Genomic DNA, 24,247 nt, shown 5'->3' on the forward strand with positions numbered 1-24,247 from the left:
TTCCCTATTTGCAACGTTGAAAATGAATATCGCGTGTCGACTGTTTTATTGACATGCTTCATCATTGGACCCACAGATGTCAGTGAATGAGTAGTAATAAAAATTAAATGTGGTCCTACTCTGATATCCTATAAATATTTTCTTTTGAATGGAATGTAACGGGCATAGATAAAAAATATTGGGGAGAATTGTGAAAGCCTTCGTTTAATCCTTTGGTTAACATTTTGGCGTGTGTAAGGTGGATGTCGTTGCGTAAAACATAGTTTTACTTGGATGACAATATACTTATTTGAGATCTTTAAATTTCTTTCTGAAATTCGATGTTATAAGTTTGGTAAGTTGCTTTCCACATGTGCTCTCAGTATATTTTTCAAATGTATTGGAAAGCATGTGTACGTATTTTGCCGTCATGAATGAAGTAATCCAATGTGACAGATGACGGTTATCCATCATTCAATGTATTACACTCCTATTTGCGCGTTCTGTTACCTTATTTTTTACTGTCATTTATATTATGGATGCACATGTTTCATTTTTTTAACGATCCCAATCTTAATTTGCAGTCTGATTTTACATCACCATAATGGCTTCTGGAACAGCTCTTCAAGTAAGTAGTAGTCATGTGATTCACGGGAATGATTTTATTTTCTCCATAGTGAGAATTCTCATTGAACTGTGTGTTATACCTGGTCTTTCACTATTACAGAAGGCCATTGATCTAGTGAATAAAGCAACGGATGAAGACCGAAAAAAAAATTATGAAGAAGCCCTCCATCTTTATGAGAATGCCGTGAAATACTTCCTGCACGCAATAAAGTGTATGTAGTAATTTAACTAAAATTTATAGACACAAAAAATTAGAGATACAGCTCTGTTTATTCCTTGGCTGCCCATTTAGTAATGTAATAATGAATGGCCTTAAGAATGTTCACCTAGACTGGTGTTCGACCCTCAATATTAATATTATTTATTATATTAATCTCTCGGGCAGGCATGTGGCATAGAACTTGGTCGTAAAGAAATAGAGATAATATAATTTAGAAAGATTTAAGAGTACACTATTGAAATACAGCAGCCAACCCAAAATAAAATTTAGAGAAGTACGCCGATACACTACAAATACACCCTTACATCTAACAAGGCGTCAATCATATTTTACAACTCACGACCTCAAACACACTCTTACGGCCCTTGATTAGCAGTATCCTCTTTAATTTCAGTTTCAAGCATATTTGGAATGGGTTTAGTTTTTTTGTATTTTTTGGCAGTTAGTTAGAAATAATTGAGACTAAGTGATGGTTAACCATCTTAGATACAGCGGAAGACTGTTGAATTAAATGTGTATTACGCACGCACATTGAAAGGGTTGACTGTACACAACTCCTTTCAAGTTTGAAAAAAAATCTACTATAGCTCACAGTGAAATGGACAAGGAAGAAAACAAATGAGGTAGTTGTACCTGTAAATACCTATAAAGTACTTGGTATGGTGGGCGAAGAGAGGGGATTGTTGGGAGAAATCCTATGGAGGCAGGAAAAGTGGATGAAGAGTGTATTGACCGGCAGTGGGATGTTGAAGACTGTAATAGAGGGGAGAATTTTAGGCAAACAAGGAAAGGGAAGGAACAGGATAGGGATGTTGGACGGTATGAAGGGAGGAAGAAAGTACTCAGAGATGAAGAGGGACCTGATGTAGAGCAGGATACTGGATTTTGTGTTTTGTTAGGAGTCACAAAATATTAATTTAGTAACTGTGTCCATCCGAAAACCTACTTTAACCGGTAGATTACCTAATAATAATATAGCTCACAATCAGTAGGGTTTTGGGAAAGATAGGTCAACAAAATAGTAGTCTATAATGCAATAGTTTTAATAAGGTCATCTGCTAACTATAAAGAGAAAACTCCGGAGATGTTCTTTGACTTTTTTAAAGCTTTTGATTATGTTAACCGTCCTTGCCTTTTGAATAAAATATACAAATTAGGGATCAGACATATCCCATATAATTGGATTACATCTTAATTTTTCGACTAAACCAAGTTTGGTCCCTTATCAGTGAATGATAGAAATATTGATTATGCCTGAGGATTACCTCATTAGGTGTAACCCTGGGATCCATATTATGAGTTGTGCTATTCTTAATTCATATTGTCTTCAAATGTCACTAGTGCTTCCGGTACAAACTTGTTGTATGCAGATGACACCAACATGGTGCTCACCTCTCAAAGAAGCAATGCTATAATATATTATGCTAACAGGATCACTCAGCCATCCAAATTGTACCTGGAGAAACATTTTAATTTATGTACTCACACCAGCATGGTGCTCACCTCTCAAAGAAGCAATGCTATAATATATTATGCTAACAGGATCACTCAGCCATCCAAATTGTACCTGGAGAAACATTTTAATTTATGTACTCACAAATCCTTGGTAATTCCATTTTCTGACGCTGGAATTGATTTTTTGAAAGTTTTGCGTGTAAAAATATCAATGGAAAGGTCAATTTAATAAATTCTTGAAATCATTTAAAGTGCAAACTTTTCATGGGAACTCCACATTATTTCCTTCATGTCCCGCTTAATTTTATGAATGGTTAAAACTAGTTTTAATAATTAATGATGAAATGTCCTGTTGCTATTTTGACATATCTTATACAGTGTATACATTATACTTGTGTTGAGGCAAATAAAGATTTTATGTATGTATATTTATTTATATATGTATATATTTATTGTGTGTTATTTGATATAAAATATTTTCAAGTATTTGTAGCTTTATGTAAAATATACAGGGTTCATCCGGAAAATAAGTGTACCGACTCTTGGGCTGGGCGCGCCGCTCCAGGCGCGCCCAGCACCGCTCTAACGGGCTGCGATTGGAGGGGGGCATGTTGGCAAGCGACGCTGAAAAAGGCAGTCGGCTCTGAGCTGTGGTGTAGTGAGGAGCTCTGTTAACGCGAACCTCCACGCTCGACCCACGTCATGGAACGCGATGCCGAAGTTTTTGGAGCAGCGTTATTCCATCAAATTTGCGGTAAAGCTTGGGAAATCGTCTACCGAAACTGTCGGTATGATTAACCAGGCTTACGGGGAGTCAGCCATGTCCAGAAACATGATCTTTCGGTGGCACAAGATGTTCGTGGAGGGCAGAGAAGAGGTCGACGACGAGTCTTCGAGAGGTTCCCGATGATGCCTTCGCGGGAGCGTTCCAGGAATGGGAACGCCGCTGGAACAAGTGTATCGACTCACAAGGGTCCTATTTTGAGGAATATTAGCTTAAGATAGGTAAAAGTGAAATAAATTTTTTTTCCTGAGCTCAGTACACTTATTTTCTGGACGAACCCTGTATTTCGCTGATGTATGATAGACACTTAGGCCAGCCAAAACGATTTATGAGTATTGTTAGGACTTGCCTTACTTCATGGATGATCTGGTGCAATGTTGCTTGTGATTTAGAAGAAAATAGTGTTTTTTAATTGTGTAATTGTATTACTGTTTTTAACTGTTTTAATTGTGTCAGTAATTTTTATTTGATGAACACTTTTGATTAAAATTATGTGACCGCCATCATTATTCATTTTTATTGTAAAAAATTTCCGTTTTGTAACTTGACAGATGAAACTCATAGTGAAAGAGCTAAGGAAAGCTTAAGGTTAAAATGCTCCCAGTATTTGGATAGAGCTGATAAATTGAAGGAATACCTAAACAAAGGAAAAAAGAAAAAACCAGTGAAAGATGGGGAAAGTAATTCCAAGTGAGTACCAATTCAAATAAAATTTGACTTGGGGTTGAAATACCAGTAGTGCATTTTAGCATGTATTATTTTTCTTTTTGCCGTTAAGGAGTGAAGACAAGAAGTGTGACAGTGATAGTGACTCTGATGATCCAGAGAAGAAAAAACTCTTTTCCAAATTGGAGGGGGCTATAGTGGTTGAGAAGCCTAAAGTTAAGTGGTCAGATGTGGCTGGGCTGGAAGGAGCAAAAGAAGCCCTAAAGGAAGCTGTCATTCTACCCATTAAATTTCCACATTTGTTTACTGGCAAAAGAATTCCATGGAAAGGGATTTTACTGTTTGGGGTGAGTAAACACAATTTTCTCTGCATTTCCACTCCTATACTGTTGCTTCACATCCTGATTTCATGTCATCAACCTGCAGTTTGTTTTAAGTTCTTTTCCATTTTTTTTTCAGCCTCCTGGTACTGGTAAATCATATTTAGCCAAAGCTGTGGCCACAGAGGCTAATAATTCAACATTTTTCTCAGTTTCATCCTCTGATTTAGTTTCTAAGTGGCTTGGTGAATCTGAGAAGTTGGTCAAGTCCCTTTTTGAATTGGCAAGACAACAAAAACCCAGTATAATATTTATAGATGAAGTCGATTCTCTTTGTTCATCTCGATCAGACAATGAATCAGAATCAGCAAGAAGAATTAAGACTGAATTTCTGGTTCAAATGCAAGGTATTTATATTTCTCACAGTATTATTTTCAAGTGTAGATGCAGAGCTTCTTTGTTAAGCATATTGACTCAATTATATTTTGTTATCTGCATGGTAATTTTTTTATATTTTCTATCTTTTTTACTTCGCTTGAAGCAATCAATCAATTTATTTTGTCCAAGGATTTGTTGTACAAATATAGGACACGTTAAAGAAAATTATACAGCTGCAAATTATAGTTGCTGATATTCATTGACAAGGGTAGAACGTATGCTTGAATAGATATTTGCTAAGCTTTTTCTTTAAATGGTGACATTTTATTTAGATTCCACAAATTGTCAGGTAACTTATTAAAAAGAATGAGGCCCAAGTGCTGCATTTTTAGTTCTTACAAATTATTGGTGCAGGTTTTTAAAGGTTCTGATATTAGAAGTATAACAATTTTCATTGCAATTGTAGAATTGGATGTTGCACTTAACCGTAATGATTTTTGTATGTACGTACTTGCATGGAAGAGGCAGAATGTGAAGAATTTTTAAGAAGGGGTGGCAGGGTGCATTAAAAGCTGCATTGCCCATTATTCGAACAGCCCTCTTTTGTATTTTTAATATTATACTGGCTCTTGGTGAGGAACCCCAGCAAATGACGCTACACTGTGCATAGAAATAGCCATAATACACAGCTGATATGACATCATTACTACTGGCGTGCCAGATCACTGATGAAAAAACAAATGAAGCTTAATTTATAATATAAGTTATTAATATGATCATCCGAAGATAATTTACTTGCTATTTCAATGCCCAAAACTGGTATTTTGTGGAATCAATTTCCCATCTATATTGATAGTGATTTTAGCTGTTGGCTAATTTTCTTTACTTAAATACGGGTATTGAGATGGTGGCTATCATACTGGCTTCCCACTCAGAGGGCCTGGGTTCGAATTCCAGTGGTATCAAATATTTTTCAGTGGTTTCTTGATCCCTACTTGCGGAGGTGCGTTGTGGAGGGCACTTGGGGTGAGTAAGCCATCCGTCGGATGGGACGTTAAGCTGTGGACCCCTTGGCACCTTTCGTTAAGAGTGGGCTAATGCAAATGCCGGGTTTCTCTCCATTCTTTCATCATTTCCTGTCCATCCCTAATGGTGCAAATGACCTTAGCTGTTGGTAGCCTCCCATAAAAACCCCTGCCTTAATTCAGCATCATGGATACGAAAATAATGATTTACAGTCATTAAAAATTGGTGGGACCTTGTTATGATTAAGATTTACTGCTGTTTGCTGGAAGAGATAAAAGTCATTCAGTCCAGAAACCATATGCAAACTATTATTAAGAATGTTATCCCTGGAATCCATCATTTTGAGATCAGATATTACATTCTTGGAAGTATTTGATTCATTTACAATTTCGCAGATTTCTTTAGTTTTATTTTTGGCAATTGAGATTTATGGTTATTGAAAGGCGTTTTGGCATTTGGCAGGGAGCACCTATTGTTTTTTTAAAGTCTGAATATTCTCACTGATCTCTAGGGGCCAATTTATTTTCATTCTAAGCAGTTGCATTTTTCATGAAACTGCTTATGTTTTCATGCAGCATGCTTCATATATGACCCAGGGTTTCTTATTCTTAAATGCAGACCATTACCTTAACTTTCTAGGGATGAGGAAGAAACAGACATCAACATAATATAGATAGGTGGAGCTAAAGTAATTAAAGCCTTCATCAAATGAATTAGTTCAAAAAGCACTTGTCCAATCATGGGAATTTAGCTGTTCATAAAAATGATTAGATAAACACCTCATGTACTGTGTTTCATTATTGTGAATTGAATGAGCTACCACTGAGGAAAGTACTGGGGAATGCTCTGAGATATGAAAATTAATAACCTTGGCTGTTTTTAGTCCTGAATCAATGTTGGTCAAAATATTATTAATGAAGGTTGCAGAGGAAGGATGACTTCTTATGGGTTCAGCTGTGGTGGTATGCAGGTTGAAAAAGGATAGTAAATCATGGAATCCATATTTTGATCTGCAATTTTTAAGAAGATCACAGTTATAGTCACCAGTTATGATTAATAGAAGACATTGAACAGAATTTTGAATTATTTCCAATAGTTCAGTCATTTTAGTAAGGAATAATTCAAAGTTACTTGAGGGAGAATGGTAAATATTAATGACAATGAAGTCACAGTCCTTCAGATGAATCTGCCCTATGCCAAATTCGAACGCTAGTTCTTCAGGAAATGGCATGAGAAATCAACTGGGCAGTGATGTAAGCTCTCTGGCACTAAGATTAAAACTCCACTTTTATGCACTGATCGGCAGAATGCATTGGCGATAACATAGCTTGGTTGATTAAAAACACAATTCATACGAAATAAGCCAGTGTTCATTTACATAAATTATGCCAAGTTTATAATCACTCACATGGATTACTAGTGGCACCATTTTGTTGTGTGCATACTAAATGTTTACATAAAGAACTTTTAAGTGATGCATTATCCTGCTTTGGTTAGTAGGCATAGTCTCGGAAAAAAATAAATATTTTTGGGCCAGAGATCGGGATGCAATATTTTATCACAAAGATCTTCATTGGTCATGATGTGTAAGGAGGTCTTATTGTCACAAGTCAGCATTAATTTTTCAATTTCAGCTATCGAGTATTTAACTTCCAGAAATTGTTCCTTCAGATGTGCCATTACTTCTTTCATTGTTTCCAGAGTGAAGTTCCAGACATGTAGATTCGATTTTCAAAGTACCACAGTAAGAGAGCACTTCTTAACTAAGGAGCCTGTTGCTGGACGAGGACGTCTGCGTCAACGATGAACAAAAGTCAATTCCTAGTTTTCAATGTCAGGAATGCTCTCATGTGAATTTCCTGTGGTTTCATCTGTAGAAGTCTCAGAAATCTTTTGGCAGTCAGGAGCAGGGCAGAGATTATCCGATATATCAGGTGTTAGATGAGCAGAAGCCTTACCTGGGTACTTTGAGCTCCAAGTAATTGGTAGTTTATAATCTGTTGCAGTAGGTGAAGATATCTTAGCTGTTATGGGAACATGTTGTATTATATCTTTACTTGGTTTTGTGATAAGTTTCACATGGTTGGCAAAAGAAACAACTTGTTTGGGATTCACTGGCATTGAAAAGTGTGCTTATTTTAGAAAAACCACCTCACGCTTGAGAAATTCAATGTTGCCATGTTTAATATTTTAAAGTTAAGCACTGACAAGAAAAGCACTTCTACATTAAATCTTGGCATTCAAGTAACCCTTATTGAGAGAGATCATTAAGACCTGAACATTTTGAATGGAAGTTAAGTGAGCAAAGATCAGAGGAGATAAATTTACCCTTCAGATATATAACAGTTTTATAGAAGCCACACGGAGGCATGTTATCATTAGACATCATTATCTAAAGTTCCATGTACTGTCCAATTATACATACAGTCCAATCCCTTTTTGTATGCTTTCATTTCACCTAGGGAATAGTTGCATTGTTATAATGGTGTAAAGGAATTCTTTTCATTGATTTCATGATGTAATATTATCTCAGCCATCAGTGCTCATTGAAAACATAATCACTTCTTCCACACATATCAGTTTTAAATTGAAAGCTGTAGGCTATATACATTTGTTAGCCTACTTTGAAATTAGTGTGGTCACTAAAGATTGTGTAGGTCTTATGTTGTTCATAATTTTGAATGGTGTCAACTGTCAAAATTCATTGAATTTTGTTATTCCTTTATTTATGAGGAGTTTTACTAAATATGTATGCTGTTCATTTAAAAAGTATATTTTCTTCCATAGTTGTAAATATTTCAGTCAAAATTTAGGCGTTAACAGTCAGAGTAGGTCTCTGCAAAAACTCAATAAATCTCAAACTCATGATCAAATCTCAGAAGTTACGTGGTATTATCTGAATTTTTTGATTTAAAGAGATTAATGATGTAATTTAAAACAGCTGTTAAATGTTACAATTCATGATAAAGCTAATCATCTGCTCAATCAGTTAAGAAACTGTTGGTGCAAATTTATTTTGTTTGTTTTTTATTACATGCTCTACTATTGTCTTATTATTTTGTTCCTTAAGACTTGAACGGAGGGACCTGCCTATTAGAACTGTCAAGAGACAACTGTAGAACTATTGAAGAGGTAGTATTATCCCAAGGGTTTATCCTCCCAAATGCATGGGATGTATTAATTGAAGGAAAAGTTATGCTTCAAGTTCTTCAGCTATCAACTAAATGCTTTATTATGAGTAGGCGGTTTGTAGGACATAAGTGCATGAGTTTCTAAATACATCAAAAGTCAGATAGTCCCTTTTGAAATTCTGATAGACTCCCATCCTGCATGAAAAAGATGAAGAGGGAATCAAGCAATGCCTAACTGGCTACAGGAAAAAATAAGTACAGTCCCCATAATTAGGTCACTCGAAGGATTTATTATGCTGAATTAACACTTACTATTACTATTGTGATCTTCAAGTGAGAAAGTTCTCACATCAGGACACAAACTACAGATAGTAAAAATAGACTCAATTAACTTTTTTTCTTGTTCTATGGCAAATTCCTATAATTAATGAACTCCTAGTCTGCAGTGACCTTGCATACAGCCCAGAATTAATCTTATTTACTTGATTTCCCACAAAATTCTTCAACCTTTTTAGTGCTCCCTTACTCAAGCGGTACCAGTGAGAATTGCAAGGTGTATTTTAGTAAAATGAATCCACTTAGGAAAAATAATATCCTGGTTTAGAGATTGATGAAGTTTTTTTAATTGGATATACGTTGAATTATTTAAAAATAATGCTATTGTTTTGGTTCATTTGAAAAATTTATTTATTTATTTCAAGGTTATAAATTTGAAAAAAAAAATTGCGACATTATTTTAACTTTTGGACAGAACAGGAATATAATTTTTTTAACATTTAGAAATAAAACTATTCTGGTTTCGTTGAAGAAATGACAAAAAACAAATGTGAAAAAAATTATAAATACATATATAAGCAAATGCTAGCGAATGGCATAATGTTTTGTCAGCCTCTACATAGTCCCACTTTTTCTGATCTTACAGTTAACCTCTGTGTAATATTAGGGCTTCTCTCATTATACTTGGGCAATTCATTTAGCCCCTATGGTGGATCAAACAAATACTTTGCACACCTTTTTTAAATTTACCTCTTGCCATGATTTTTATCATGAATGACACAATTTTCAGTATAATGGTAATGAATCCTATCAAGATTCTGCCGGTTTAAATGACAAGATCAATTTGCAACTGTCTCACTTGGTCTTGGGGATAATGTTTCATGGGTGGCTAGGAACTGTGCGGAATATCTGTCGGTTTCATATGTAAACTGATTCTATGTTCTATATATATATACTGATTCAATGTTCTATATATGTTTTATATTCATTCAATGTTCAGTTTTCCTCTGGCTCCCTCTGATGATAGAATGCATAAGGGTGTTTCTTCATATTGGGGATCAAGAAAAAGTCAAGTGGGGCTTGGTTTCAGCTATAGGGAGAATGTAGGACATGTTTCATGTTGATTCAAAAAAATATATATTAAGCAACAACATTAGGCGCAGCATTAACATGCATTATTGTGGCACAGTATCCAGTCTGTTTCTTTGAAATGTGGAAATGAAAATTTTCAGGGAATCCTTATTATATGCTCCATTTACAGTTGTGTGTCCTGGTATGCCATGCAAATATGATACTAAATAGTGAAAAGGTGAATGCCATATGCATGGGAAAATCAGGGATAAACCTAACACTGACATACAAAAAGAACGTTCTTAAATGACTTGCCTGAAAAGTTTCTCTTTTCATTGAATTTAATTCACCATGACATTCATGGAGTATTAAATGCCCTCCTCTAATTGGAGGAAAAAAGGCATGTGTCTCAACAGACTAGAACAAATGGAGAACATTATGCTTGGCCAAAAAGATGGAAATTTGACTAACAGTATCCTCTTCCATAAAAAATCCCTTCTGATTATTCCAATATCTTTTCCCTCTCTTCCTTACCCGACCACCTCACATAACTCCCCTCCCCCTTTGTCCATACCACACCACTCATTCCCCCATGATATACAGCTGCTCCGAATTTGATTTTTATGCAATTTTACCTTATGCCTTAATGGGTAGAGCTAGTTGTACTCTACCCTTATTAAATTGGCCTGTAGTTACTACTAAAATATATAGTATTTCAATTTTATAAAAATGTCCTGTATCCACCAAGGAATTGTTTGTCACTGCTGGTGTGAACTTTATCGAAAATGATATGACCACGACTTGACCAATGTGAGGGTGGCACCAGTTAAAATTTCAATATAGTGCTCTTAATTTAATTTTATTATCTTGTCCTCCCTCTTTAAACATTTTTAATCATCTTCTAGTTTTGCTTGAAGGAAGAATAAAATCTCCATAAGTCTCTTGCAGCTTTACATAAGCCATAGCTGTTAATTTGTTCAAGGAAAAGCCAAATTTCTATGCAGGATATTGCTTGTCGCCTGTCACCTCCATCGTTGCTGTAGACAAACTAGATATGTTTCAAGTTGCTATGGCTGCCACTGGTGCAGTGCTAGAGTGGAATCAATGATACTGTACCACATATGCAGTACACATTAGACTTACAATATAAAAATTAAAATTTTCCTCGGTAAATTATGCAAATAAAAATTATGATCCCTCTTTATTGAACAGCCTCAATAAAATGGAATGTACAGGCCAAAGTTTTGAAGACACTTCCACTATGTATCCACATGCCATTTGGTACACCATGTCAACTCCACATGTGTGGTGTTATTCTGTCACCATATCTTTCAATGTTTCAAAATATTCAAAGTGTCATATATTTCCATGTTTTGAAAATGTTTCAATTGAATGTTGAGCCAAGTTTTACAGCAACAAAACAGGATTTTTGCTTTGCGTAGTTTCATAACCATGGAAGAAGCATGTGTCCATTACTTCACACCTGAGACCAAAGAACAATCGCAACAATGGATTCAAAAGGGAGAACTGCCTCCAAAGAAAGTAAAGACCATTTCATTTGCTGGCAAGGTCATGGGGTGGTTTTTTGAGATGCACATAGGATAATTTTCATTGACTATCTTGAAAAAGGAAAAACTATCAACAGAGAGTAGTATGCGAACTTATTGCAACGTTTGAGTGAAGAAATCAAGCAAAAGTGGCCGCATTTGGCTAACAAGAAAGTGTTGCTTTATCAAGACAATGCACTAGCTCACAAATGTGTTATTGATGGCCAAAATTCATGAATTAAAAGTTTGAATTGCTATCTCATGCACCCTATTCTCCAGATTTAGCCCCCTCGGATTATTTTCTGTTCACAAACTTGAAAACATGGCTCAGACATCAAAGATTTTCCAACCGTGAAGAAGTGATGTCGGCAGTTAATGGCTATTTTGAGGAGCGGGACAGTTCCAATAAAAAAAAGGAAATCGATCTTACATTTCAGGGATAGCAACCATTCAAGAGCCCCAACTGCAAGGAGTACTACTCAGGAAAGGTGCCAGTCAACAAATACTAATATAAAGGAAAATATTTTATGATTCTATACATTATGTATTAACAGCAACTGTTTGCGTGTTTCTATAAATTTAATACTTTGATAATATTCAAAATAAATTTTATGAATTTTATTAAAAAATACAAATATTATTGAGTTAGTAGTGGCAGGGTAGTGGTTGATTGAAAATTTAAAATGATCAAGAGAGATGGAAAAATATGTAGAGCAACTAATGGTAAAGTTAAGGCCAGCAAGCTTAGGCATAGAAAGAAAATGTGATGTAGATGGGGTTTGGTCCATGGTCTTTGGGTCCAGGAGTACTTGATGGGAAGATAAAAAGGGCATTGAAGGAATTGAAATCAAATGAGGTCTTATTTAATGAAGCAAAAATCAATATTTTTAAAACTGTAATATTAATGAATTTATGGTAAATAGCATAATCGAATAGTCTGTATTTTTTCTTCACTATTTTAGCGTGTTATTCATTTGCAAATTATATTAATTGTACTGTGATTCTACGAGGGTCATCCGGAAAGTAGTACCCGTTCGTGCTGCATGAAGTGCTGACGACGCGAGTAGCCGCTGGACGAGGTCAGATAGCTTCAGTGGCTTGTCTGCCTTCTCTGAGCCAAGTTGCGTGACGCTAGCATTGCCTGTGTTGTTTCTGTGATTGTTTACAATGTTTAAAAAAATTGAGAACGCCGCCAGTTGTGAAGTGAGGGCAGTGATTAAATTCCTCAATGCAAGAAACGTTCGCCCATGTGATATTCATCGCCAATTAAAGGAGGTGTATGGAGACAATGTAATGGACGAGTCGTCTGTTCGGCGGTGGTGTCGCAACTTCAACATGGGGAGGGGGAACACACACGACGATGAGCGTTCGGGGAGACCGTCTGTCATTACAGACCAACTGGTGAGCTCAGTTGACGAATTCGTGAGGAACGATCGGCGCGTCACAATTGATGACATCTGTGAGCATTTTCCCAATGTTTCTCGAACAATTGTTCATGAAATTGTTAAACACCATCTGCATTATGCAAAAATTTGTGCAAGATGGGTCCCTCGCGTATCTCAATGAGCTGGCGGCGAAGGACTATGCAGCAGGAATACAGAAACTTGTCACACGTTATGACAAATGCCTTAATTTGCTTGGAGATTATGTTGAGAAGTAGTTTAAAGTATCCTCTTTCAAATAAAATTTTTTATGTTTGTTAATATTTACTTTTGTGTCTTTATTTCACGAACGGGTACTACTTTCCGGATGACCCTCGTATATTCCTTAGTTTTTAATGTTTTGTTTTCCTTCCATGACCTTATGCAAATGTTTTTTTCCTGGATAGTAGTGTTATTATTAACATTATAAGAAGTTAATTGCATGAATAACTAACTTGATTTGTAGTTCTCTATTTTTACAAAGGACTCCTTTGAATTTCTCTATCCATTTATAATGGTAACTTTCAAGTAGACTATTGATTAAGTTACTATTCTACGCAATTGTGTTACTTTCCATCCTGTTTTTATTACTCTTCTGAAGTAAATTAATTAACTGCATATTTTTCTCTTATTTACAGGTGTTGGCAATGATACTGATGGTATTCTTGTGTTGGGAGCAACCAATATTCCCTGGGTTTTAGATGCTGCTATAAGGAGGAGGTTTGAAAAAAGAATATACATTCCGCTTCCAGAGGAGCATGCCAGACTCCTGATGTTTAAATTACATCTTGGAAACACCAAACACAACCTAACCGAGGCTGATTTGAAAACACTAGCTAAAAAAACAGAAGGGTGAGTGTCACAACCATCCATTGCCATTATTCTCTTGATGGGTTTTTACATAAATTTTGGCCATTCTACGCTATATTCTGAAGCAGCTTAAACCAATGCTATTATCATTTCACTTGAGAAGTGCTTTAGATCCATAAAGACCCATCTGTGTATGAAAAATATGAAGGTCAAATGTGTAAAAATAGTATAAAATAAATATTCACTGGGAGAATAAAACACAATGACATAGTTGCATTATATACTGTAAAATCCTCCCTATGGCCAGGAGTAAAAAATCCCATATGGATAAAAATTAATGAAAATGGCTCTGGGAGTCTCATTTAATTTGTTGCATCAACAAGGTTGGCCACAAAATAGAAAAGCAACTGCAGAGAGAAACTTACAGCTGTGTAATGGATAAAATCTGGAATCTTTTGGGTGACTCCAAGGACAAGAGGGATCCCTTGGAACTCTCAATGGTGAAAATATTATTATGTAAGGAATCTAGTACCAGGTATATTGGTCAAATTCAAACTTGGAGAAATTACAATTTTAGAGCCAATGAACACCTGGTTTTTCATAGTTCCCAATTAGATGCCTGATTTCACCAAATATAGTGAAACAATGTTTTCCAAATGAAGTAATGTAAAATACGGTAATGCGTTCCATGCCAAAAAAATTACATATGTTGTTTAGGGTCATGAATCATCTCCATATTTTCTTCTATCATGGAATGAACTATCCAGGAATACAAACTCCATTTGTATGAACAGAAATTAATTTTGAAATAATAAGTTAATTATTTATAAAACAATCCTGATTCTTTTTTACCAGAAAGCAGTGAAGAGACGTTTGTTTTTGCCAGTGCTTCACAATTTTGTGTAAATGCAACTCAGCATAATCATTAAATAAATTTCTAGTATGTACAGCCACTGCCTTATTAGGGCAATGCTTCATATGCATATTACGATACAACAGTTTCCCATGAACTCCACATCACATTTAGCCTGTTCTTCTAGAGTACACTTCTTGAAGGATAGTAGAGTTTCTGAATGGTATTCATGTATATCAGTTCAAAGCGGCTGATTCAACATCCCAAAATAGGCATATTAAAGTGTGGATGAAATTTAGGTTGGGCAGTTAATTCAGTTATTAGGTAATGTAGGTATTATTATTATCATAAGTATTCGACCACTTAAGGTAGGTTTTGGGAGGACAGAGGCCTATACAATTGTGCAACAATACATTTACTTACCCCTCCTAACAAAAACCACGACCTGTTATTGGACACAGCAGTAAGTCCGCCTACAAAGCACATCATTCTTTTGTCCCTTCATTCCATCCAACATGTCTATCCTATTTCTTCCTCCTCATTTGCCCAACATTCTCCCCTCTATGACAGACTTCAACATCTCATTGTAAAACCATTCCATTGCTTAGGATCCATTTTTCCTGCCTCCTGTAGATTTCCCCTGTCAATCCCCTTTCCTCTCCCACCCATGCCTAGCACTTCCTCGTTTGTTGTCCACTTCACCTGCTCCATCCTCCTCCAGACCCACATTTCTAAAGCCTTCAATCTAAGCCTGTCATTCTACTTCAATGACTATATTTTCATGCCATACATAACAACATTGTTTATCAAAGTTTTAATAAACCTTTTCTGTTTGTCCATACTCAACATCCCTGTCATCAATTTACTCTTCCATAGGAAAACATAGATAGATAGATTTATTCGCCATAGAACAATACATTATTGTATGGGCTTTGTTAAGATTCAATTACATTTATAGGTGCATTAACATATGTAGAAATTCATAGGAATAATAATGGACATGAAATATAGGAGCATTAAAGATTTAAAAAACAGAATTCCCTACATTGGTGCTTTCTATGTACTCTTGGATGGTATAAAAAACATTATTGACCCAAAAAATCTTTTAACATTTTTTTGAATTTGTTTTCTTGGGGGAGTATTCGTTTTAACTCTTCAGGAAGTCAATTAAACAGCAGTCTTCCTGAAACTTCTGGGGGTTTTTGTAGTACTGCTACTCTGCAATGGCCATTATGAAGATTATCCTTACCCCTGGTGTCGTACTTGTGAACATCCCTATTTCTGACCAGTGAAGGGGCTTTGGTGCAGGCATGAATCACATTATACATATATAAAGGGAATAGTCATGATTTTGTGATATTGGAAATACTCCCTCCAGGATTTTCTTGCCTTTAGTTTAAACATAAACCTTAATGCACATTTTTGAAGTGTGAATATTGTATTGATGTTTCCATCTTTGCATAATGCAATTCTTCTCCTTATGTCAATACTAGTTTTCCCATTTTAATGTTTAATTTCATTCTTTTTCTGGAAAACTGCATATCCTTTGTTTTATAAATATTTATTCTCATCCCAAACCTATCGCACTTACTTTCCAATGCACTCAGCAGAGTTTGCAACCCCTCAGCTAACTGGCGAACAAATCTTTATCAAGAGCAAACCTAACTGAATTTATAACTTCCCCACCAACTTTCATTCCCATCTCCAGTTCTTCCCATGTCTCTTTTTTCATTTCATTCAAGTATGTGTTCGGCAGCACCGGTGATCACAGACACCAATTAATTACTCCTCTTCCTAACAGTGCCCATCCAGACTCCCTTTTTCCACACTCACACCTGAGCAGTCTGTGACATGTACAGGTTATGGATTAGCCTCCTTTTCCTCGAATCATCAATTTTGTCCAATGCATTCATTAAACCACCCAGTTCATTCTATAAAACACCTTTTTGAAATCTACAAAACAGGTAAATACATCCTGATTGTATTCAATGTTCCTCTCTATTACTTACCTCATTACATCTATGGTATCATGGATTCCTCACCCCTTCCTTATCCCAATTAATCATCCCCAAGTAATAATTTGCCTTTTCTCTCATTGATGATCCTGAGAACCTTTTAAGCTGCGTGTAAAATCAAGCTTATTGTTCTGTAGTTCTCACATGTTGCAGCTTTTACCTTTTTTGGAATAGAAACTAAAACCAATCTGATAAAGTCTTCTGGCCAAATTCCTCTCTCAAATACTACCAATAAAAAAACCATACACACAGTAATCAACCCAAAGGTCAGTTTAGTTGGTGATGGTAGAGATCCCCCAGTACTAAGCCCTATACGGCATGTGAAAATTCACTCATCATGGTAGGGGGGCCAGTTCCTTTCCCTGTGCCGGTTATGGTTTCCCAGGAAGACCTGGTACCCGAAAAATCACTTCAGCTTGGGTGGAGCTGCAGGTGCCCAGAGTACCTTGCCCGGGAATCAAACCCGGGAACCTCTGGTCAGCAGTCCAACGCTCTGCCCACTGGACTACCACGACCCACAAATACTACCAAGACCCACAAGTACTACCAATATTAGTCTATAAAAACTATTCCTTCCACTTTTTCCTAACCTTTAAGTCTCTAAGTACAGGGTGCAGTAGCATAACTTCCTTGTTTATGAAGCAAAACCCCTTTAATGAAGGTAGTTATGTTGTCGCACCCTGCAGTTCCACGGGAATGTTAACTCTCCCCATTGTTATATTTGTTTTCTATTCATTAAATGCCCTTTCTACCTCACCATCAAGTCAGCCTCGACCTAAACTATCCTCATCTATGTCATGTTCTCTTTCTATATATTTCTAACCTTGCTGCTCTTAATTTCTATAGTGTAAAGTTTTTCTCTATATTCCTTCTCTTGTCTCTCTTGGATCTTTTCCGGTTCAACAGATATTTTCATTGTTAACCCAGATTTTCCCTTCTTACTTCCTGATAGTGTTTTAACCTTCTAGTATAGAGCACTGATTTCATCCATCCTCGGCAAACTTTGCGTCCTTGCGTGGCATCTTCCACCATACTTCTTTTGCTCTATTTGTAACACACCACAATTTATTATTTAACTCTTTATACTTCCTTCTACATAACTCTGTATTTAATTTTTTTCATTTTCTTCTTTCATCTAACTTTCAAGCATCTTGTCCATAATCCATGGTTTCCTTGTTCTTTTCCTGTTAATAGCTCCCGTAGGGTGTTTTATGGCTTTCGATATCCCTTTAATGTTTTATACCCATTTTTTATCAACAGTACCCTGCTCCCTTTTCTCACAAATGATTGTCTCCACAACCTGCTGATACTTTTTTGTTGTCAATCCAATGAATGCTTCTATGTTCCATTTCCTGAACTGCCTACCCTACTATATCAATTTGAATTGAACACTACTTCCTAATTACATAAGTCCGCATCTGCTTTGGGAAAACTGCTCGAAAACTGATCATGCTGTTCCTAAATCTATGAAACATCTCCAATTATGCCCCCTATCAGATCATATACCTGATCGTCTCCTTCCGTGCTATGATTGCTTGGTGGCTTGTGTACCTGAACAATGACCAAGTTCGCCGGTTCTGCTTTTATTTCTACCAGTTATATTCTATTAGTCACTTGCTTAATGTTTACTTTGCTTCTTCCTACCTTTTGGTTGAATATTGTTGCCACTCATTGCTGTCTCTTATCCTCTCCGCTGTATATTACTCAAAAAGTGTCACTTCAGTAATCCCTGCCATCTTTCCATCGTACCTTGCACAGATGTAAAACATCTATATTTCCTCTTTCAATCTCTCGCTTTATATTCTCTAATTTTCCTGTCTAAAATTACAATCATTAAGGTAATTTAAGGCTTAGAAACTTCGGCCAACCCCGGTGGAGGCGGGGTAACGTCCTTGTCTGCCATTCCAAGTGTCGCGGGTTCGATTCCCGCCTGAGTGAGTTTTCCTCCACCTAGGGCTTGGGTGTTTGTAAATGTGACCATTGTTATCGATGTTAATAGTTTGATGTAAAGGCCCAAATGTGCTGTTTTCGAACTAATACTGAATAAATAAATAAATATACTCTTAAGAAATACAAGTTTGGAATTTCTCCACCTCCTTTAATGCCTTTAATTTAGAACTAAAATCAAAAATTTATCAATAGTGTTTGATGTGTAATATAAAATATTTCTTTAATTTCCAATTTTTCCCATTATCATTTCCCTTGAATTCTTGAACCCTGAGAATTCCATTTTCTACTTTAAGTCTAGCAAATATAGTTTTACTTTGCAGCCAAAAATCTAAACTGCATTATTTAAATTGGTATCATATGAATCTATATCAGTGATCATTTGTCAATTAACACCCTTTGTTTGATGTTATTTTTTCCTGGCTACGTGATTAGTTTATAATTGTGATAAAATATCTGATATTAATTAATCCTAGTTCTGTGTTCTTGTATCGCTATAATTCCACCCGTAGTAAAAATGGATGAAAAACAGGACAAAATTATCCTTTTCACTGCCAAAAAACTCTAATTAAAAGGAGTGTTAATATGTCTCCCAGCAACCATGGTTCTACTTCTATGTTCAAATGGAAATATGGAGCAATTGTAAAATCTTCAAGTACATGCATCAGTGTTAAGAAGTTTAATATGTTTGAATTCTTTTCTAGGTACTCTGGAGCTGATATTAGCATAGTTGTACGTGATGCTCTTATGCAACCAGTACGCAAAGTCCAGTCTGCTACACATTTCTGTCGGGTGAGAGGTCCCTCAAATAGTGACCCAAATGTGATGGTAGATGACCTCCTTTCACCTTGCTCTCCTGGTTACCCTGGTGCCATGGAGATGACATGGGTTGATGTCCCTGGAGAAAAATTGTTGGAGCCTCCAGTGACAATGGTGAGATGAGACTCTAGTTTGAAGCAAAACCACTAATTTTCATAAAATAACTTTCATCGTGAACTCAAGATAGCATGGAAAATCATTTGTCAATATTTTTTCATTCAGCAATCATTATTGCAAATAAACATTCTTATTATTTACCAGAACATTTTTATTTTTATAAATAAATAGGGTGTTTATTGATAAAGTTTATAATGCCTTAGGAAGAATGTTCATAAACATAATACAGCTGATCAGGATTTGGATCAAGGTGAATTGTGGTTAGCAAACTGGCTTCCCACCCAGAGTGCCTGGGTTCGACTCCTAGAGAAGGCAGTTTTTTTCAGTGGTATTTTGATCCGTACTTGAAATGCTTTGTGGATAGCACTTCAAGTGAGTATGCCATCCGTTGAATGGGACGTTAAAGTGCAGACCCCTTGGCACCTTTTGTAAAGAGTAGGCCAATGCCAGGTTTCTCTCCAACTTCTTCAATCCCCATCCATTCCTAATGGCATAAGTAACCTTAGCTGTCGATAGCTGCCCCTAAAGCTATATCTATTTTTGCTAATCTGGACACCCACGTAATCCAGAAAGTCTGGCCATGTAATGCAGGTTGCTATTAATGGGGTCACAAGGTGGCTGCATTGTAGTACTAAATCAACTGTGGGAGTTGCCAGCTTCTTATATTGACCAAACACCCAGAAACATTCTTACTAGATTTAAGGAACACTAATCCCACTACAAACACAATAAACCAGATAAATCCAGTATGGCACAACATTTAATTGAAACAGGACACCAAATGACAAAAGACTAAAATCTAATGTCTAAATTTCTGAAACAAACTACAAATAATTTACTTGTTGCTCATGAGAGCATTTTGATGTTTAAAGACAGAGGTAATCTCTTAAACAGCGACACATGACCTATCTCTTATTCCTCATTATCCTCCCTTTTAAATTTTAAATAGCCTAATTTGTTTATTTTGAACCCATAGTCTCTTCAACGTTTGTGCTTCTTATCCCTTCACTTCCCCCCTTTTCTTTTTCCCAAACGGTCAATTCCCCGATTGTGAGATATTCCCTTCATTCTGTGAAAAATTCTTCCCCCTACCTCCTTCCTCAATGGCCATTTTTCCATTGGTTGCCTTTCACTTTTTCCCCCACTAACTTACACTCAACGTTTGTGCGAAGCTTCCCCTTGACTTCTCCCCCCACTTCTCCGATGGTCGTTTTCTCGATCGTGCAGCTCCCCCTCCCCTTCACAACATACCTGATCTTCTCAAACTCCTAAACTGTCAGTTCAGTCTATTGGCCCCGTCTTTTTCACCCTCCCCCCCCCTACATTTCACACTATATATTCTTCGGATGCCTTTAACCCGTTCTCACTGCAACTTGTGTTTTTGTGAAGATTCACCTTCATTGTGCTGAAGAGGGCTACTTGGTAGCCGAAATACGCATATTCATATTTGCTTTTCTCATCCCTTTCCTCTTTTACCCTTTACCCCATCCTTTGACTTATGGCGTTATCCAGCTAATCTCATTTATACTTTGTTTTGAAGTGTAAACTGTTTATGGCTATTGGAGGTTTTTCATTTATTGAATACTACTAGCCGAAAGAGTTCAGTTCAATCAATATAATATCATATCTGTTGATGCAAACTATATTCTATTCGCATTAACATTGTGCCAAAACAATATTTACGTAGCTGAAATATAGAAATTTTCCTTGTGCTAATTTCAATAATTAATTCCCTTCTCATAAATACCAGCATACGTGCGGTTATTTTTAGAGTGGTGGTTGAACTAAAATTTGGAGACATAATTTAGCATAATATTATAATTAGGTATAGTAACAACACTTCATGGCAATTTCTGAATTATGTTCAACTAAAGTGATTTGAGCTGGAGCATCAAGTTCATTTATGACATAATAATTTAACATATATTGTAAACAGTATAATTTTGCTGAATTTTACCCTTATCATTGGACTAAAAGATCATTATGGATGGCTGACATTGGTTTCACGTGGCATTTCATTTTATTTTGTTTCCAGAGTGACATGCTGCGATCCCTAGCAACATCGAAGCCAACAGTTAATGATGAAGATATGGTAAAGTTAAATAAATTTAAAGAAGATTTTGGACAAGAAGGTTAATTACTGAAACACAGTATGTGGACACTTTGTTGTTTTTTAAGTCATGATTTTGCTTTGTATAGCTACAAATATTATTGTGAGGCTTGGCCATTTTAATCTTGTATGTATATAAAGGGTGTTTAAGTCCTATAGTATTTCTTTAAAAGAGTGGTTACTGTGCCTCTTACAAATGAGTAAATATTATGATGATAAGGCCCTATTATTATTATTGTTAAATTTAGAAAACCGTATGCTTTATGTATATATAAAGTTTTATCAGTCCAGAAAAGAGAAAATTTCTCATTTGGCAAGAGTTTTGGGGAAAATTAAATCATCGTTGATATGTCGTAAAAGGATATATTTATTTATATTAAAATAAGTTATTACATCCCTTAGAATCATTAATTGTAGTATTTTATCGTTTTAGCCTAAGTATACTAAAATATTTCCTAAGATTGAAGATATGGAGTCAAGTCAAAAGATATATATATAAACTTCATGGAATGTGTAGTTACAGTCTGAAAATTTTGAAACACTTTGTCAATCATTAGATAACATTGCATGGTTACAGGTCCTGATACTGGGACCATACAAGTTCTGTCATTGGATTCGAAATTTGATTTTACTATGAATCTCATTTGAGATATCCGTCCCTTAATAAATAATTTTTTGGGTAACAATTGTAATTGACTTCAATAACTTCAACAAAAATAATCTTTCCCAACATAGGTTACTTACTAAATATTTAAATTAATGTTCAATGATAGTAATGGTTTGAAATTGTGATCTGCAATTTTCTAGTAGGCTTATTGATATTAAATAAAAGAGACTGTAAATGGTCCTAAAAATACTGATCTTAAGAAGAATATTATTTCAATAATGTGTAAGTAATCCTTTAAAAACATGCTGAATCTTTTCTGGAAGTTATTATTTAATAGAGATCCATGCTGTAGTTTTGCTGAAGACCTTATTATTAAAGAGCTTCTAGAATAAAGAGGGCAGTTCATCATTGCTCTCAAGTAAAAATATTAAAATGGCAAGTCCCTGTTGAAAAAGAATATTTATGCCATTATGCATTGAATTGGCTATGAAGGAAACACTAACCCTGTGTTCATTTTATTGACCACATAATATAATTAATATTTTTTTACATGCCATGTTTAATATATCGCCGTACTTAGCAGTTAAGCGAATATAGGTTCATAGCTTCGGTTTGTTAATGGTGACATATTTATTAGCTGAGCTCTAAATGTTATGATTTATGAATGTTCATATTTTTTTATCCATAAGGTTTTTTTTGCTTATAGCCTCCCATTAATGATGAATTCTCTCTTTAGTGGATTACTGAGCGACATAAAACTGCCTCCAGTTAAAAAAAAAAAGATTCACATCTAAGAAATAAAGTGTGCTTGTTCGATTTGGATAATTTTTAAATAATATTGCATTAAAAACTACCTATAATGATGGAACATCAGGAAATAGCATCATATAGTATTTCTAGTTTTGCTTCTTTTTCAGATTATGAGACACTCTAAATGTGCTTTTTTATAAAGTGATAGTACTCCTTCCTTTACTTTTAGTGTGACACTTGCTCTACCCTTAAAATATTTCACTGTTTCTTAATGTATAATATTCACATGTAAATTACTAACTTTGCCATATGAATATTCACGAGTACAATGCCAACATAGCTATATGAACACTCAATGCTTTGATGCGTGTAATTCCCTTCCCTTCTGATTTTGTGTGTACATTGAAATGAAATATTTTTTAAAAGATTCTGTAGCAGTGACCCATCGATTATATTTTTAATACAACAAAATTTTGGTGATCCAATATGATCTATAATTGAGTGTATCAAGTGTGGTGACAGTACTTATTCATTTGCATAAAGTGGAACTAGTTATCTAATTGAAATCTCTTTTGCAAAGTTATACTTTCCTTGTAGGATGACCGGCAGTAACTTAATTAATACTTTTTGAAAGTAGAGAACTACTCGACTGTGTTGGCAAGTATGCCATGAATCAATTTCACTCAGGATGCATTAAGCTATATTAGTTTTGAAACATCAATACTGCAACCATTAGCCAATAAATTCACATAAGTGTATATTGTGAAAAAATGCATAATTTGTAAAGGATAATCTTGGGCACCAAGCGGAAGAGAAGTCATGGTATGGGCTTGAATTAATACATAGTATGTATATTGTAAATCGTTACTTGCATTTCTAATGTCTAAACCTTCTTTGTAGGCATGCAATAAACACATTGGCATGCATAACGAATTCAGGTATCAACTCTTGTACAGTGATTGGAAAAGTCTTGGAGATTGTACCTGTCTGCCTTCTAATGATTTCTTATTTCATTATTGTACTTGTACCATTATATTTTTGCACAATGGTCAATAAATGAGAATTGACTCCTGTAATTTTCTATCATCATTTCCTCATTTTATGTTGACCTCATTCTATTTGCCAGTTTATTTATTTATATGTAAGGATAAGTGATAGTAAAATAACTTCATTTTCTATGCTGAATCCAAACAAGTCCATTTCATTCATCCGTTTGCCCTTCAATTCTGGGATTGATTGACTGAAAACCTCCCTTCCCTATCCAATGTCCATATATTTCTCTCGTGCACATGGACAGGTATACGTGGTCTGTGCAATA

General features: G+C 35.5%; 1 protein-coding gene across 2 annotated transcripts; it reads left to right on the forward strand.

Moving 5' to 3' along the window:
• The first annotated feature begins 77 nt into the window (after positions 1 to 77).
• On the forward strand, positions 78 to 24,005 carry Vps4 (vacuolar protein sorting 4). 2 transcript variants are annotated; one of them, XM_071589699.1, is made up of 9 exons: positions 78 to 334; positions 564 to 607; positions 707 to 818; positions 3,617 to 3,755; positions 3,844 to 4,078; positions 4,191 to 4,458; positions 13,540 to 13,753; positions 19,231 to 19,459; positions 21,498 to 24,005. In XM_071589699.1, the coding sequence occupies exons 2-9, from the start codon at positions 584 to 586 to the stop codon at positions 21,597 to 21,599; spliced, it is 1,323 nt and encodes a 440-aa protein (XP_071445800.1). In that variant the 5' UTR covers positions 78 to 334; positions 564 to 583; the 3' UTR covers positions 21,600 to 24,005. The 2 variants fall into 2 exon arrangements, with proteins under 2 accessions (XP_071445800.1, XP_071445801.1); XM_071589700.1 differs by lacking the exon at positions 78 to 334 and adding an exon at positions 368 to 458.
• The last annotated feature ends 242 nt before the right edge of the window (positions 24,006 to 24,247 follow it).

The sequence above is a fragment of the Hetaerina americana genome, unplaced genomic scaffold (genome assembly GCF_022747635.1).
Source record: "Hetaerina americana unplaced genomic scaffold, ioHetAmer1.1.p SCAF_4, whole genome shotgun sequence".
Lineage (NCBI taxonomy): Eukaryota > Metazoa > Arthropoda > Insecta > Odonata > Calopterygidae > Hetaerina > Hetaerina americana.

Bases quoted from the DNA above. Each gene is read 5' to 3' on its own strand.
- Vps4 (XM_071589699.1), top strand. From the start codon at position 584: ATGGCTTCTGGAACAGCTCTTCAA. The intron at 3,756-3,843 runs GTGAGTACCAAT...TTTGCCGTTAAG, and splicing joins GATGGGGAAAGTAATTCCAA to GAGTGAAGACAAGAAGTGTG. The intron at 4,459-13,539 runs GTATTTATATTT...TCTTATTTACAG, and splicing joins ATTTCTGGTTCAAATGCAAG to GTGTTGGCAATGATACTGAT.